This window comes from Centruroides sculpturatus, unplaced genomic scaffold (genome assembly GCF_000671375.1).
Source record: "Centruroides sculpturatus isolate CEXI.00-Female unplaced genomic scaffold, Cexi_2.0 scaffold76, whole genome shotgun sequence".
Lineage (NCBI taxonomy): Eukaryota > Metazoa > Arthropoda > Arachnida > Scorpiones > Buthidae > Centruroides > Centruroides sculpturatus.
In genome coordinates this window covers 896,537-910,752 of record NW_019384451.1, presented here as the reverse complement: position 1 = coordinate 910,752, position 14,216 = coordinate 896,537, and the positions used below count along the sequence as shown (strand labels likewise).

Sequence of the window (14,216 nt, the reverse complement as noted above, 5' to 3'; positions counted from 1 at the left end):
AAATTACAGTACTGTACAGACGCTAGTAAACTCAACTTACTCGCCTAAACTCTCCGTAGCGTGGCGCTGGACGCCAGAAAGTATATATATAATTATAATAAAGTTACTTTAAATTAAGTTAATATATAATTATATATACAGTACCTAATTTATATGTAATACTGTACAGACGATAGTAAACTCAATTTACCCGCCTAAACTCTCTGTAGCGTGGCACTGGACAGCGGAAAGTAGTTTGGCTGCCCGATGATGTTTTACCGAATTATAGGAGTTTTTTACCATGTTTGTACGGATATTGTCGCAATTTTTTCGCCGTCATATAGGAATCCGAACTATAGAAACCCGTGTTATAGGGGGTCGACTATAGTTAATCAGGGCCTCCTGTCCCTAAGCTTTCCATACCTGGTCTCAACGTTCATCTATCTAATTCCGTTCTCAAGATTAAGGACGGAGAGACAGATGGCTGGAAATTTATAAGTCAAAATTTTTTTCAAATTTCAGCCTAATAATAGTTTAATAGCTTACATTTCACAGCTATACTGTACTTGACTCTAACAGAAAGATCATTATTGCAACAAGATCAAGTCAATCAACAAAAACTATTTTAAAAGGACAATGATTATAGAGGAAAACTCATTATCACACGCTCGGTAACAACATTCCAACACAAATTTCTTGCTGATACACACTACCAAAGCAAAAATACAGCAACAAATTGCAAAACTTTCCCAGCTGTTAAAAAATAACTTTTACAGTATATTTTAAATTATAATAAAATTGTGTATGGTGCCGTCTGTTATGAAATTTTGTTGCAAAAATTTTTTATACTTTTAATTATTATAGATTTGCAAAAAGCTTAATTTTGAGAGTAGTGACGAGTTTCATAAAAAATTGTAAACACTTATAACGATCATCATCATGTCCAACCCCTCTTCAGATATGACACACAATATCCCTTTCTCTCCATCCCCTTCACCTTTAACCACCAAAATTTAATAGCATCAATGCTCCTTACACACAAGCTACCATGCTAAATTTTGTTTCTTAATCTTTACCCTGTTCTAATATTAAATGAACTAGTTATGAACACATTTTTTACTTCTTTGGTTCAGGAATGTCAAAATGTGGAGATTTGCAAACAACACTGAGGGTTAAATTTTACAATCCAATACTTTCCCTTATGTATACATAATACCCAGGAAAGTAAAAATAGAAAAATTATTAAATAAAAGTTCCACAAAATATAAATTACAATCCAGTTATAAAATTCTATTAAAAAAGTGTACACAAATACAGCATTAGAAAAAAAATATTAGGTAACTACTTACATACATATATTCCAAAATTTATGAATTTGAAATTATATAATAAAAAGTTAGATGTTAAATTGACTACTTTATTAATAAAGGGTAAAATATTTCATTGACATATTCCAACGATGACAACATAATTCTTAAATAAGCATCTGTACATACAAAATCAGATAAATGACATTTGAGTACAATATTTAAAATTCTACCTATATTTTAATGGATTTATTAGAGTTTTAAATAAAGTCTAATATATTCTGAAAGAACACACATTTAATTCAAAAGATATACAGTAATTTCAAACAAATTGTACAAGGATTAAAATACTGTAAGTAATAGATATGTATTATATCAATAATGCAGTTTTCTTTATATTCTTTTAAAAAATCAATGTTTTGAAGAAATATTTTTTAAAAGAATATTAAAATACTGTTATTTCACTGATATTTATACATATTCTTTTATTTGCTTAATGACAAAATTTAACTCATGTTGTCTATCATATATAACACTACACATATTGGTTATGTATAGACAGTCTGAGAGGTACAGCAAAGTCTATAACTTGATAATGAAGTAATACATTAATTTCAGATAAATATTACATATAACTATCTTTAAGTAATTGGTTTGATCACTTTTTTGCTTGACTTGATAATCCCCAAATTTATTAGGTATACTGTATATCAATCTTTATGAATATGGAATCAATGTTGTCCATGCTTTTATTAGTATTATAATTTAAATAAAAAAAAATAAATTTAAAACTTTTTAAAATGTCACCATTTATGAAAAATTTAACTAGTTATAGTTTTCCCATTAATACAGCAAGACAGGAAAATCAACACATATACAGTAATAAAATGAATCTTTGATATTAAATGATATTTGATTCTTAGTACATTAAGAAGAAGAAATATAATAAAATTTTAGAATTTTCATATGACACTCATTTGAAATATTAGCCTAATCTATAATTTTAAAATGCATTACAAAACTAAATTTTTAGACAAGCTTAAATTTTTAATTTGCAAATACAGAAGACCCTCAGTTAAATGGATGAAAATTTCTGTCCTGATGGAAAAAATATTCTTATATAGAATATGATAAAAGATGAGTCAATGTATAGAGTAGTTAATGTATGTTATATTTTATTCCTACTTATACATTATGATAAAATTTTAATTCATCCTATACATAATAAGTTCACTATTAATATTATTAAAAAAAAATTGAATTTAGCAGATTTTCAGCAGTAGCAGACACCTCTTCCACCAATTAGTCTGTTAAATCAAGGCTACTGTATATATTTTTATGCTTACAATTTAGAATAATTTAAACTATTATTATTTTATTGAAGATTTAATTAAAAATAAATAATAGATATATAAAATTTTATTTAGTTAAGATTTATATTATGAAAACCAACCATTAAATAGTACTAGTACATTCATATTTAATCTTACAATACCAATAGATATTTTTATTGGTTTCTATTGGTTTGACTTTCTAGTAGAAACCAATAGAGAGCACCAATAGAACTTCCTATTATTTTTTATTGGCTTCTATTTTTTTTCTAACAGGGTTATTTAGCCTGTTCTTCGGTTTCTGGGATATAACAATAGACTGTATCAACTAGTTATAAATTGGCACAAAGTCCTTTGGATTACAACAAAAACATTCCAAAATGTCACAAGAAACAGTTTTTTTTCACTGTGAGCAAACATCGCACCCATCTTGCAATGAGTTTTGCAATATAAAGCAAAAGCTGAAAAAGCATTATGGAGTTCAGTTAACATCATTTCTTAATTAAGCATAAAAATTTTCATTTTTGATAAGTGCTTTTGTCCTTATCTAATTAAAGCTTAGATTAAATATTTTCTATTTACTTAAACCTAAAATTTATTTAAACAGATCTAATAGTTGATATTTTAGATTAAATAAAATACTAAGTTATGATTCAGAATTTTTTAAAATAAAAATATATATATTTTGACTATTGATTTCAGTATATAACAATCAACTATTAAATGTTAATCAAATTATTAAAAATTGCTTTTTGTAAAGAATAATTATAAGAACAACTAATATGCATGTGTGAATGCACACAATGACTGATGATTGATGTTGTATAGATATAGGCATTAATCATTTAATTATTAATAAATTATAAAGAATATTCAAATGACAGTGTATAATATACTTGAACAGATTATAAAAATGTTTAAATACAAATTTCGTATAAATTTCCCTGAAATTTTAAATTATTTTCATCTTCATTAGATTTTAAGATTTTTTTTTATAAATAATGTAGTTACTATGCTGAAAATCTTATGGATAATAATAAATCCTACTGAAATTTTATAACTAAATAAAATGTTATGAATTTTCAGTCTGGAAATCATTTCTTTTACTTCAATTGTTAAATCCTTATATTTAAAAAATTATTATAAACTACAATTTATTAGTATGTTACGTTATGGTACTAAAAAAATTTTATTTAAAAATAGATTTACTTTGACATATTTATGATAGTTAAATCAACTTTTATATATATAAAAGTCTAGTTTTATATGCATTGTATTTAAAATTATATTAATTCTTGCATTTAAAGCTTAACTTAATAATATTCTAATGTATGCATATTTATTATAATGCAATTGATTTAAATTATTTTTGCTTTAACAATTCTAACCTATGCATTTATTATAATAGTAATTATTTAATATATTGCAATAACAATCATTTCATAATAAATTAATGTTAATAAAAAAATAATTCTTGCTAAGTAAATTAATAATCAGATGAATATAACAATAAAACTTACAGAAGAAATCATAAATGTTAATTTAAACAATGACATTTCAAACTTTGCATTAATTTGAAATGGATTTCAAAACAGATTTATGTTAATCTTGTCATATATATGAGATTTCTTAACCTTTTTTTTAAATTATTATTATTATTAATGAATGTTCAAAAGAAAGTAGTGCAAAACTATTCGGTCTATAGTGATAATTCTTAAATTCATACTAATAAATGCCCTGCAGTTGGCTTTTTTTAAATTTACCACTTGTGTTCATCATCTTGCAAAATAAAAAAACAAAACAAAACTCAAATGGTTTATAATAGTTATGACATGAACAAAAATCTTTAAGCAGCTGTTATGTTTTGTTCCCAAATATTTGAATTTTCACTCATTCACACAGACAAACCCTCACAAGGCTACATTTAACAATTAATATTTTAATTCATTTTTAACAGTAGTAATAACAAAGCTCCCTTTTTAGGACAGTTTAAATGCTTTATCAATTTTATTGCCAAATTAATGACAATCTGATAAAGTATTAGATATTTTTTCCTTATTCTTAATATAGAATATTTGAATACATTCAGATTCATTAATATTTTGCTTTATCACCAATTTTTAAATGATAGTTATTTTTCTATAAATGTTTACTGATGTGTTATAGATTTGTCCTCATTTTTTAAAAATTTTTATATAATTTTATTCTAATATTTTAAAATACAATCCCGTTTAAAATTTCTAACCAGTTACCTCACTGTTCCAAATGACTATTCTTGTCTAATTTTTCTAATTTTATTTGACAAAGGAAATATAATGTATTTGAATATTTCTACACGAGTAATCTGAATATGGCTTTTAAAAAGTCCTTTAACTTGGAACTTAATTAAACTGTAAGATGCAAGTTTTATAGAACAATTTTTTCATTTAACCAAATCAGCTAAAATGAAATTTAACATATGTTTATCATATAATTTTCTTACATTATCAGGACTATTGAAAGCTTGTACACAGTCCAGGGATAGAGTAGCCCCTTCTGCAATTGTTTTGAATGAGTGGAATATATTAAGTGTTTCTTTATTAATTAAAAAGCAGTCTTAAAGATTTTATTTTTTGTTAGTAAAATTAACATTAATTTATAGTGGTAGAAACTGCTACAGGTCCAAAGTTTTCCCTAAGCCTTAGGAAAAATCCCCCATCTTCTCCCCCTCTTTATCTTTCAGTAATATGAAGCCTACAATGTACATAATTAAATCATTATAAATGAATTAATCAATGCACTTTCAGCAGCTGATTAAGTTTAAAGAATGCTAATGTTTTTGACCAGGTTAATGGGCTACCTTCACACACAAAGTTGAAAATGACATCTCTGTCCACACTTGAAAATGGCCCATTAACTGAATCAAAAATGCTAGCGTTATTTAAACTTCATTCGTTGCTTAAAGTGCATTGATTAATTCAGCTGACTAACCACAATGGCTAGCTCATCCTTGCCATTATGCTTAAATCATATAATTAGTATTTGATTCTATAACGATAAAAATTGTCGATTAATCAATTAAACACAGATGTTATCTTACGTATTAACTTTCTATCTGGAACAGAATTAATTATATATTGAACTCATTGTGACAGATTCAGGACTAAATGAAACAAATTTAAATACCATTTTTGTTTCTATCTTGTTCTATTTTAACGAATTAGACTTATTTTCACATTTCTTTCACATTAATTGTTGCATTCTCGAAAATACCAAACTTTGAAATACAAAACGTCCATACGGTTACCATGGCAACATTTCCAAACTCACCAAACAAGCATCATTTTAATTAAAACACCCGAATTCAATTAACGAGGCATGTGTTCATTTAATTATGATAAATTAACTAAGAAACTCCATCACGAACTGCTTTAATGATAATCCATTTACGAAAATCAGACTAACTTACCAACATTCCCATCTTCGGTAGGATAACTCCAAATCAAAACGGATTTCAAGAAAAGCAATGACAATGCACAAAACTGCTGCTTTAATGACATAACTGACTTTTTTTTATTAATTTTTTTCGCTTGCTAACTTCACATTAACCCTTCCTTAATTTAAAAAGTCTAAAAACCAAACTGATCAGACGAAGTAAACCAATGACGTCATAAACTAGCGCCCTCTATCTAATGTAAATATTTTTTTTTATGGAGCGTGCAGAATTTATGAAATAACATTCTTTTTAATTTATTCATTCGTGTAATTTCACGTTCTAAATTTCATATAATAATTTTATTCGTATTTATAAATATACATAAAATAATTACACGGAAACGACGAATCATCAAAAACAAAAATACAATTCATGTTCTTATAGTTACCATGGAAATAATTCAAAATTATTTCATTTTAATTCTTATGTACGTAATTTATTTTTGTAATAAAAACTTTAAAATAATCTTATGAAATTTTAATCATTTGTTTTTTAATTTTTTTTTTAATTCGCTTAATTTATTTCATGCTTTACTGCTTGACGCAACTGTTTACTGGTACGTTTCATAAGAGATCAGAAATTTAAAAAAAAAAACCTCATTAATATTTTACTGACATAACAAGGAAAACGATTGAAAAATTAAAATTAAAAATAATAATTCAGTAATAATAGTAATAACAATTAAATTTGATATTTTTAAATAAACAGAACTTTTTATAGGCAATATTCTTGAACCAGAAAACTTTGTTAAATTAATCATAAATAACAAATTTGTTTTATTTAACTTTCAAAATTACAGCTTGGAAAACTTAATTAAATCTCCAATAAAATGTTTCTTTTGATAATAAAATCATTAATTTCACTTTTAAAAAAAATTAATTTCAAGATCTTTCCTTGTACTGTACATAAATAATCAAATTAAAAGTTCAACCTTTCCTTTATAAATGGTTAACTGACTTTTGGGTCCTCTCTCATCTCAAAAGTCAGCTAACAATTGTAAAGACTAAATTACTGCCTTGTTTGAAGATTTTATTATTTACAAATTTTGCAGAAATGGCTAAAAAGTACGACATTTTTGTTCAATATACAAATTACAATGTTTTGACATAGCAAATTATAAATACTTATAATTCTTTGATAGCTTGTCTGAGCAATTCACACAGTTAACTGACTTTTGGACCACCCTGTGATATATGTATATAATTTACATATGTTCATATAAGGAAAGATTTAATTTTAAATTGATTTTTTGTCCGTGTTGTAAATACATAAGACAAGTAAAAAATTTACATAAATTAACCATTTGATACTTATACCTATACATAGTAAATAATTAGCTTCATGTCTATTATTTCCATGCTACATTAATTGCTTTGCGCACTTAAAGCTCATTAAATAATTACACATATTGCCAAGGGTACTGTTTATTTCCATGCTATAGTAAAATTCTATATTTTTCTGCACGAGGAACCTTGTTGATAACTAATCGACCGTCATAACTCAACGAAGCAAACAACCAGGGATCTGCACTGGACCATTCTGTGGAATAAACACTATCTTCGTGCTCTTCATAAGTAGCAATGACACCATCCTGAAACACTTTCCTATAAAGCAAAGAAAATTTTTTTATTATTATTCAATTATGATATTTAACAGATAAATGAAATGAGCACTTATTGCTATATAAATATATATATAAAATAAACTGTGTAACCTATATTTTGTAATATTTCTGCATAACTAGTAGTAATAATATTCACTTCATTTACAATGTATTATGTAATATGTTAAATTAACATAAGCAAATATATAAAATGGCTGAAAGTCAGTTAACCATTCTAAAGACTAAATTGTTGTCTTATTCAACATACAAAAACACATTTTTTTGCCAATTTTGTCAAATAAAAATGCCCCATTCTACACTCAGTTATTCACAAATATAGCTGAAAAACAAGATTAACTGATTTTCAGGCTCTGCTGTGTATAGTGTAAGTAATAAGCTACATTAAAAGAAATCCCAGAAAATAAAATTTATTATTCATATAGAATTAATTGCAAAACTTTTATAAGATAATGAAAGAAATATGTTTGATTTTATTGCCATTTTTCCTTATAAAACACTTAAGGCTATATAGATATGATGTAATTGTTTAGGAAAACCAGTATAGATAATTAGCTATTGACATAATTTAATGCATTTTTTTTTATCCTTTCTACATAAACCATTTTTTTTATACTCAACTTTCCTTGACATATTTTATTTACATCCTGTTATTCTTATAAGTGTTTAATGTAAAAGTATACTGTTAAAACCAACAAATTAATTTATAACCAATGAACAAAACAAGCCCTAACTTTCAATCTAAACAAGTATTTTAAATTCTTTTAGTAATTTAAAATTAATGTAAATTTCTCTCTCAAATTCTATTTTTGATTTTAATTTTGTCTAAATTCAATTTTCTAATTTATATTTTATTGATAGAATTTGAAATTCATCATAAACATTAAATCTAAATATTAAAAAATTGTATTAATTTATTTATTCTGTTTTTATTACAGTAGAACCTCCATTATCCGGACCTCCATTATCCGGATTTTCGATTATCCGGATTGTTCAAAATAAACAAAAAATTTTACGAATTTGCTGATTTGCATTTGGCGAATTACGACACTGTTTATGTACGTGATGGAATGCATAACTTTTTTTTTGTTTCAACAATGTCTCACCCGGCACAGTGGCCGTAAACTCTTAAATATATTTTGCGTCGTAATAAAAATATAACTTGACATACGTATTTATAAATAATTTATATTCAAATTACATCATTTCTATGACCAAGGGCGGCGTAAGGCATGGACGACGTGGGCCACCGCCTATGCCTCGCAGTCCGAAGGGCCTCGCGCCTCGAAGGTTTACGCATTACTTAAAAGCCGCGAACGCGACGAAAAAATTTTAGTCGTCATAAAACGATAAATAGTTTGTCAAATTTTTATTCATAAAAATGCAGTTTCGACTGCTTTTTATTTTATAAAATCCGTCTTCTTGCGCCATTAGAGGGCCTTTTAAATAATAGGTAGTCTGTTAGCGTTGGTCAGTAGTAGTCCAAATTCAATACGAACGTTTGTTTCTTGAAAATTTGATCACGATTTAAATACAGTATTTACTTTTAATATTACCGATATGTCATCGAAAAGAAAACGTGTTGTATTATCATTAAAAGACAAAGTATCTGTTTCGATTATCCGGATTTTTCCTTATCCGGACTACCTTCATCCCCAATTAGTCCGGATAATCGAGGTTCTACTGTATTTAAAATAAAGAAAATAATTCTATTGAAAGTAATAGAGTTTTAATAAAATTGTATTTGTTTCAAAATTATAATAATTATAACTATAATTATTTTTAATTAATGATTCATTTGATTCAATTAATGCTTTAATTAAGTTTCTTTAAAAATTTCACCAGTAAATATTTATATAAAAACAAACCACTTTCAAAATGTAAAAAAAAATATTTTAAAACTAATTTAACTTAAAAGTGGCAAAATAAGATCCAAGTTTTTGAGACTTGATCAATTCAATATCAGGATTATTTTTTTATTGTATAGATCAATAATTCTCAAAGTTATTTGATCATTGAACTACTTAAACTGAGGAGAACATCACTAATAATAATAAAATAATAATAAAAATAATAATCATATTATCATCATTATTTAAAATATAGAAATGTTTAGTGTACTTTAAAATAGTACAGTTAAATTTTTTAAGTAATAATATGTAACACAAGTTATTTTAATTGTAGCCTGTTTATGTCTTTTCCTATATAGACTATTTCTTTTGTTTCCATTTTTGAATAGATGGAAGTTATTTTTAATAATGAATCAACTATGCATTTTACATATAGCTTCTATTTATGAAAAACATTGTATTCATTAGCATTTAAGTGAAACCTGCTAATGTGACCACTGAAGGAACCAGCTCAAGTGGTCATCTTACACAAGTGGTCACATTAGCAGGTTTTATTGTACAGTAATACCTCGACTTACACGAACCCGGAGTTACATGATTTTCAAATCTCGTCGATTCGTCTTTTGTTTGAGCGCCATGCAACTCTTGATTACTCACTCCCCCACACTATTGTTCAGTTTACATGTTCGGACTTTTCGCGTGGAATCGACACATAGCTACAATTTATTTTGTGTTATTTATTTCTGTGTTTGTTATATCTACAGAGACTTGAGAGAGACTATGTTGTGATTTTATGTAACCGTGAACAAATCAAAAAATGAGATAAGATTAACGAGAACATTTACAGTGGTACGTCAGGATACGAAATTAATCCGTTCCGAAACTGAGATCGTATCATAAAAATGTCGTAAAGTGGATCATCTTTTCCCATACGATTACATGTAAAACCAAATAATTCGTTCCAACGCGAAAAACATACTCAAATTAAAGCCAAGTAATACATTAAAAAAATAACTGTAGTAAGAAAAACAAATGAAAAATGCGAACTAATGTAACGTCGTATGGTGAGTTTTTGTTCGTATCGTGGAGCAAAAATATGTTCGAATTTCATGTCGTATCCTGAAAATTTCGTATGCTGGGGCGTTCGTAACCTGAGGTACCACTGTATTAGCTTACATACATCCGACTTGGATTTTACACAAATTGCGAAATTACACCCCGACTTACACGAATACGAGTTATGCGGTTATCACTCGGTCCCACCTATCGCGTAAGTTCGGGGTATTATTGTACTGTACATGTACGTTACAGTATATTACTAAAAAATATATTAATTGAAATGAATAAAGCAAAGCGACAAAAAGTAAAAATGAAGTGCTCACTAGCAATTGCATGGCATGGCTCAAGTATGCCAACATATTTCATTGTAATGCAATGACTTCACTGTTAATCAGCTTTACACCTTCACTCTGCTCATCAAATAGTCCATGTTTTACTTATGAAAAAATTAATATATTGACCATAGAGAAATATCCTCTTAGGTAGGTAAATAGCATGTGTTTAACTACAAAATAAACATAGTACCAAGTATTATACAACTTACATGTAGTGACATTCTCTTTGTGTCATGAATGGACCATAAATCACCTAGGCCCCATCCACTTCTTATCCTGTTATCATCACTTTAGGTATCGCCATAATGTGTTGTAATATTTTGTCTAATATAAGAGATGCAATATGTGAAAATGTTCTTTCCTCATAATAAAAGCATAAAATTGCATTTTGAAAAAATGACAAGGTCAGTCTGAGAACTATTGGGTGCACACTCACAGACCACTAGTGATCCATGGATCATACTTTGAGAACTATTGGTTTAGATTATAATAAACTGTCAATATTTTAAAAAGTTTTTAATAGCAATAATCATGATTCTAGATTCATTTTTTCTAATTTTATATTATTTAATTAAAAGTCCACAATCCTTCTTAAATTAGCATTTTTTCTATGATCTCCATCAATGTACAGTACTTTTATGTTACTGAAAAATCACTTTGACATGACATTCTCCAATTGAGATCTACAGGTGAGTGCAAAAATAGGTATACAGTTGATGATAAAAATAAAAATAATAAGAACTGAGAAATACAGATGTATTTCTCAGATTCTCATTATTATTATTTTTATTATCTTTTATTAGTTCGTATTCCTTATTTGTGATTTTTGTGATTTAATTTGTACATAAAAATAAATGTTTTTCTTCCTATTTTCTCCCTGTATGTTTTTCCCATAATAATGATGTATACCTACTTTAGCACCCCCTGTATATATCCTTTTATAAACATATTTTAATAAATGCTGTCATCAGACCCATATTAACATGAGGATATCCAGCTATGACCAGAGGTCTCACTTCACTGCTCATTACTAATATTTTTGTTCTATATCTGTATAATGTCTCTAAAGAAATTGGGTTGAGGGCCTCAGAAGTGTTAAAACAACCCTGGCTGTCATCATCATCTTTTTTAATGTCTTCCATATGTTTGAATAACCTCTTTCCAACCAATCTTCCATATTTTCCAAATAATATAATTATATAAGAATTAACTGAAAGAAAAAATGTTTAATAATATAACTATTTAACATCTTTTCTTTCAATTATTTTACACTTAAAAGTATAAACAAAATATAAAATTGCAACGTTTAACAAATACTTTGCTTCCATTTTTTCATCTGTCGTTCACTCCAGTTGACAGTCCACAATTTCACAAGTACAGAGACAACCTTTCTTTTGAGACTACTGCCTCCACAATAAAATGCAAATACGGTAAAAACATCATCTGGTGCTATCACCACTTTCATAAAAAATACAGTGGAATCCCAGTTAGCGAACGTAATCCGTTCCACGAGTCTGTTCATTAACCGAAGCAATTTTTTCCATAGAAATTAATGCAAATACAATTAATCCGTTCTAGCCGTCAGTATTTTTGTAATTTTATTTGTAAAATGGGTTTTCTTTGATGAAAATATAAGGAAACATAGTATCTATCATTACAGCAACAAATATGTAAACTTTATTTAATAAAGTAGCACTGTACCTTTGTTTCTATGCAGCTTAATGCTTGGAAGAGAAATCCCCCTCCATAAAAATATCGGGTAGCACTGCATCGGGAGTTTCTTCGAGTCGAGGTCTCTCTTGATAAGGAACAAGAAAGTGGTCTAAAGTTGATCGTCTTACTCTCTTAATCAAAATTTTTCTAAAATGCGCTAGCACAGTGTCGTTCATTAAATTAATGACCCTATTAGCCACAACTTTGTTAGGATGGTGATTCTCGATAAATTCCTGCACATCATTCCATTTTCTGCAAATTTCCTTGATCTCAGCACTGGTGATTTCTTCCCTAGCCTCTTCCTCTGACGAATGCTCTTCTTGTAAGACTTTCATCTGTTCTTTCTGCATGGCAACCAGCTCTTCTGTCGTTAGTTCATTTTGATGGTCTTTCAGCAACTCCTCCATGTCTGCATCATCTACCTCTACTCTCAAACTCTTGCCAATGGACACGATTTCATGCACTACATCAGGAGAGCTCTCTTCTTCAAATTCCTGAAAGTTTCGCTGTGGGACACAAGTTGGCCAAAGTTTCCTCCAGGCCGATTGCAAAGTGCGATGAGAGACCTCACTCCAGGCTTTGTCAATAAGGTTGATACAATGCAAGATGTTAAAATGCTCCTTCCAAAAAGCTCTAAGAGTTAAGTAGGCATCATTGGTAACCTGAAAACACATGGTAAACAGTGCCTTGGTATACAGCTTTTTAAAATTGTAAATCACTTGCTGATCCATTGGTTGCAGTACTGGAGTTGTGTTGGGTGGAAGGAATTTGACCTTGATGATGTCATGTTCACTATCCAAGTCGTCCTCCGAATTTGGTAGATGTGCTGGAGCATTATCCATTAAGAGAAGACATCTAAGAGGAAGATCCATTTCCTGAAGATAATTTTTAACAGTAGGAGCAAACACTTCTGTGAGCCAATCCATGAATAAAGTCCGAGTTACCCATGCCTTACTATTTGCCTTCCATTGTACAGGCAGTTTGAACTTTATCACATTTTTGCTCTTAAAGGCACGGGGATTTTCAGCAATGTAGACTAAAAGTGGCTTGATTTTGAGGTCACCACTTGCATTAGCGCAAAATAAAAGAGTGACTCATGGGCTTGTGCCTGGAAAGTGCTTTCTCTTCTTGGGTTATGTACGTTCATCTAGGCATTCTTTTCCAAAAAGACCAGTTTCATCGCAATTAAGCACTTGATTCCAGACGTATCCTTCACTTTTTACAAACTCTGCGAATTCATCTACAAATGCTTTTGCTGCTTTTTCATCTGAACTTGAAGCCTCCCCGTGTCTTATGACACTGTGAATGCCAGTTCGTCGACGAAACCTATTTTACCACCCTCGGCTCGCTTTAAAGTCTTGCCTGTCTGAACTTGTACTGGGTGTCTGGGTCAACAAGTCATTATATAAATTTTTAGTCTTTTCACAAATTATAGCTTCACTAACACTGTCTCCAGCAAGTTGCTTTTCATTGATCCATATTAGCAACAGTTTTTCAACTTCATCTAAAACTTTAGATCTTTGTTTCGATATCACATTCACTCCTT

At 28.4% G+C, this 14,216-nt stretch overlaps 2 protein-coding genes across 2 annotated transcripts in view; both read right to left on the bottom strand.

Moving 5' to 3' along the window:
* The window catches only part of LOC111620564 (acid sphingomyelinase-like phosphodiesterase 3b), a 129,773-nt gene extending 123,483 nt beyond the window's left edge, over positions 1-6,290 (bottom strand). The window contains exon 1 of the mRNA XM_023362509.1: positions 6,066-6,290. Within this exon, the coding sequence (XP_023218277.1) occupies positions 6,066-6,156 (91 nt within the window). The 5' untranslated portion in view covers positions 6,157-6,290. The remainder of the gene's footprint in view (positions 1-6,065) is intronic.
* Positions 6,291-6,959: 669 nt separating this feature from the next.
* LOC111620553 (EARP-interacting protein homolog) overlaps positions 6,960-14,216 on the bottom strand; it is a 28,708-nt gene continuing 21,451 nt past the window's right edge. Inside the window, exon 5 of the mRNA XM_023362485.1 lies at positions 6,960-7,696. Within this exon, the coding sequence (XP_023218253.1) occupies positions 7,528-7,696 (169 nt within the window). The 3' untranslated portion in view covers positions 6,960-7,527. The remainder of the gene's footprint in view (positions 7,697-14,216) is intronic.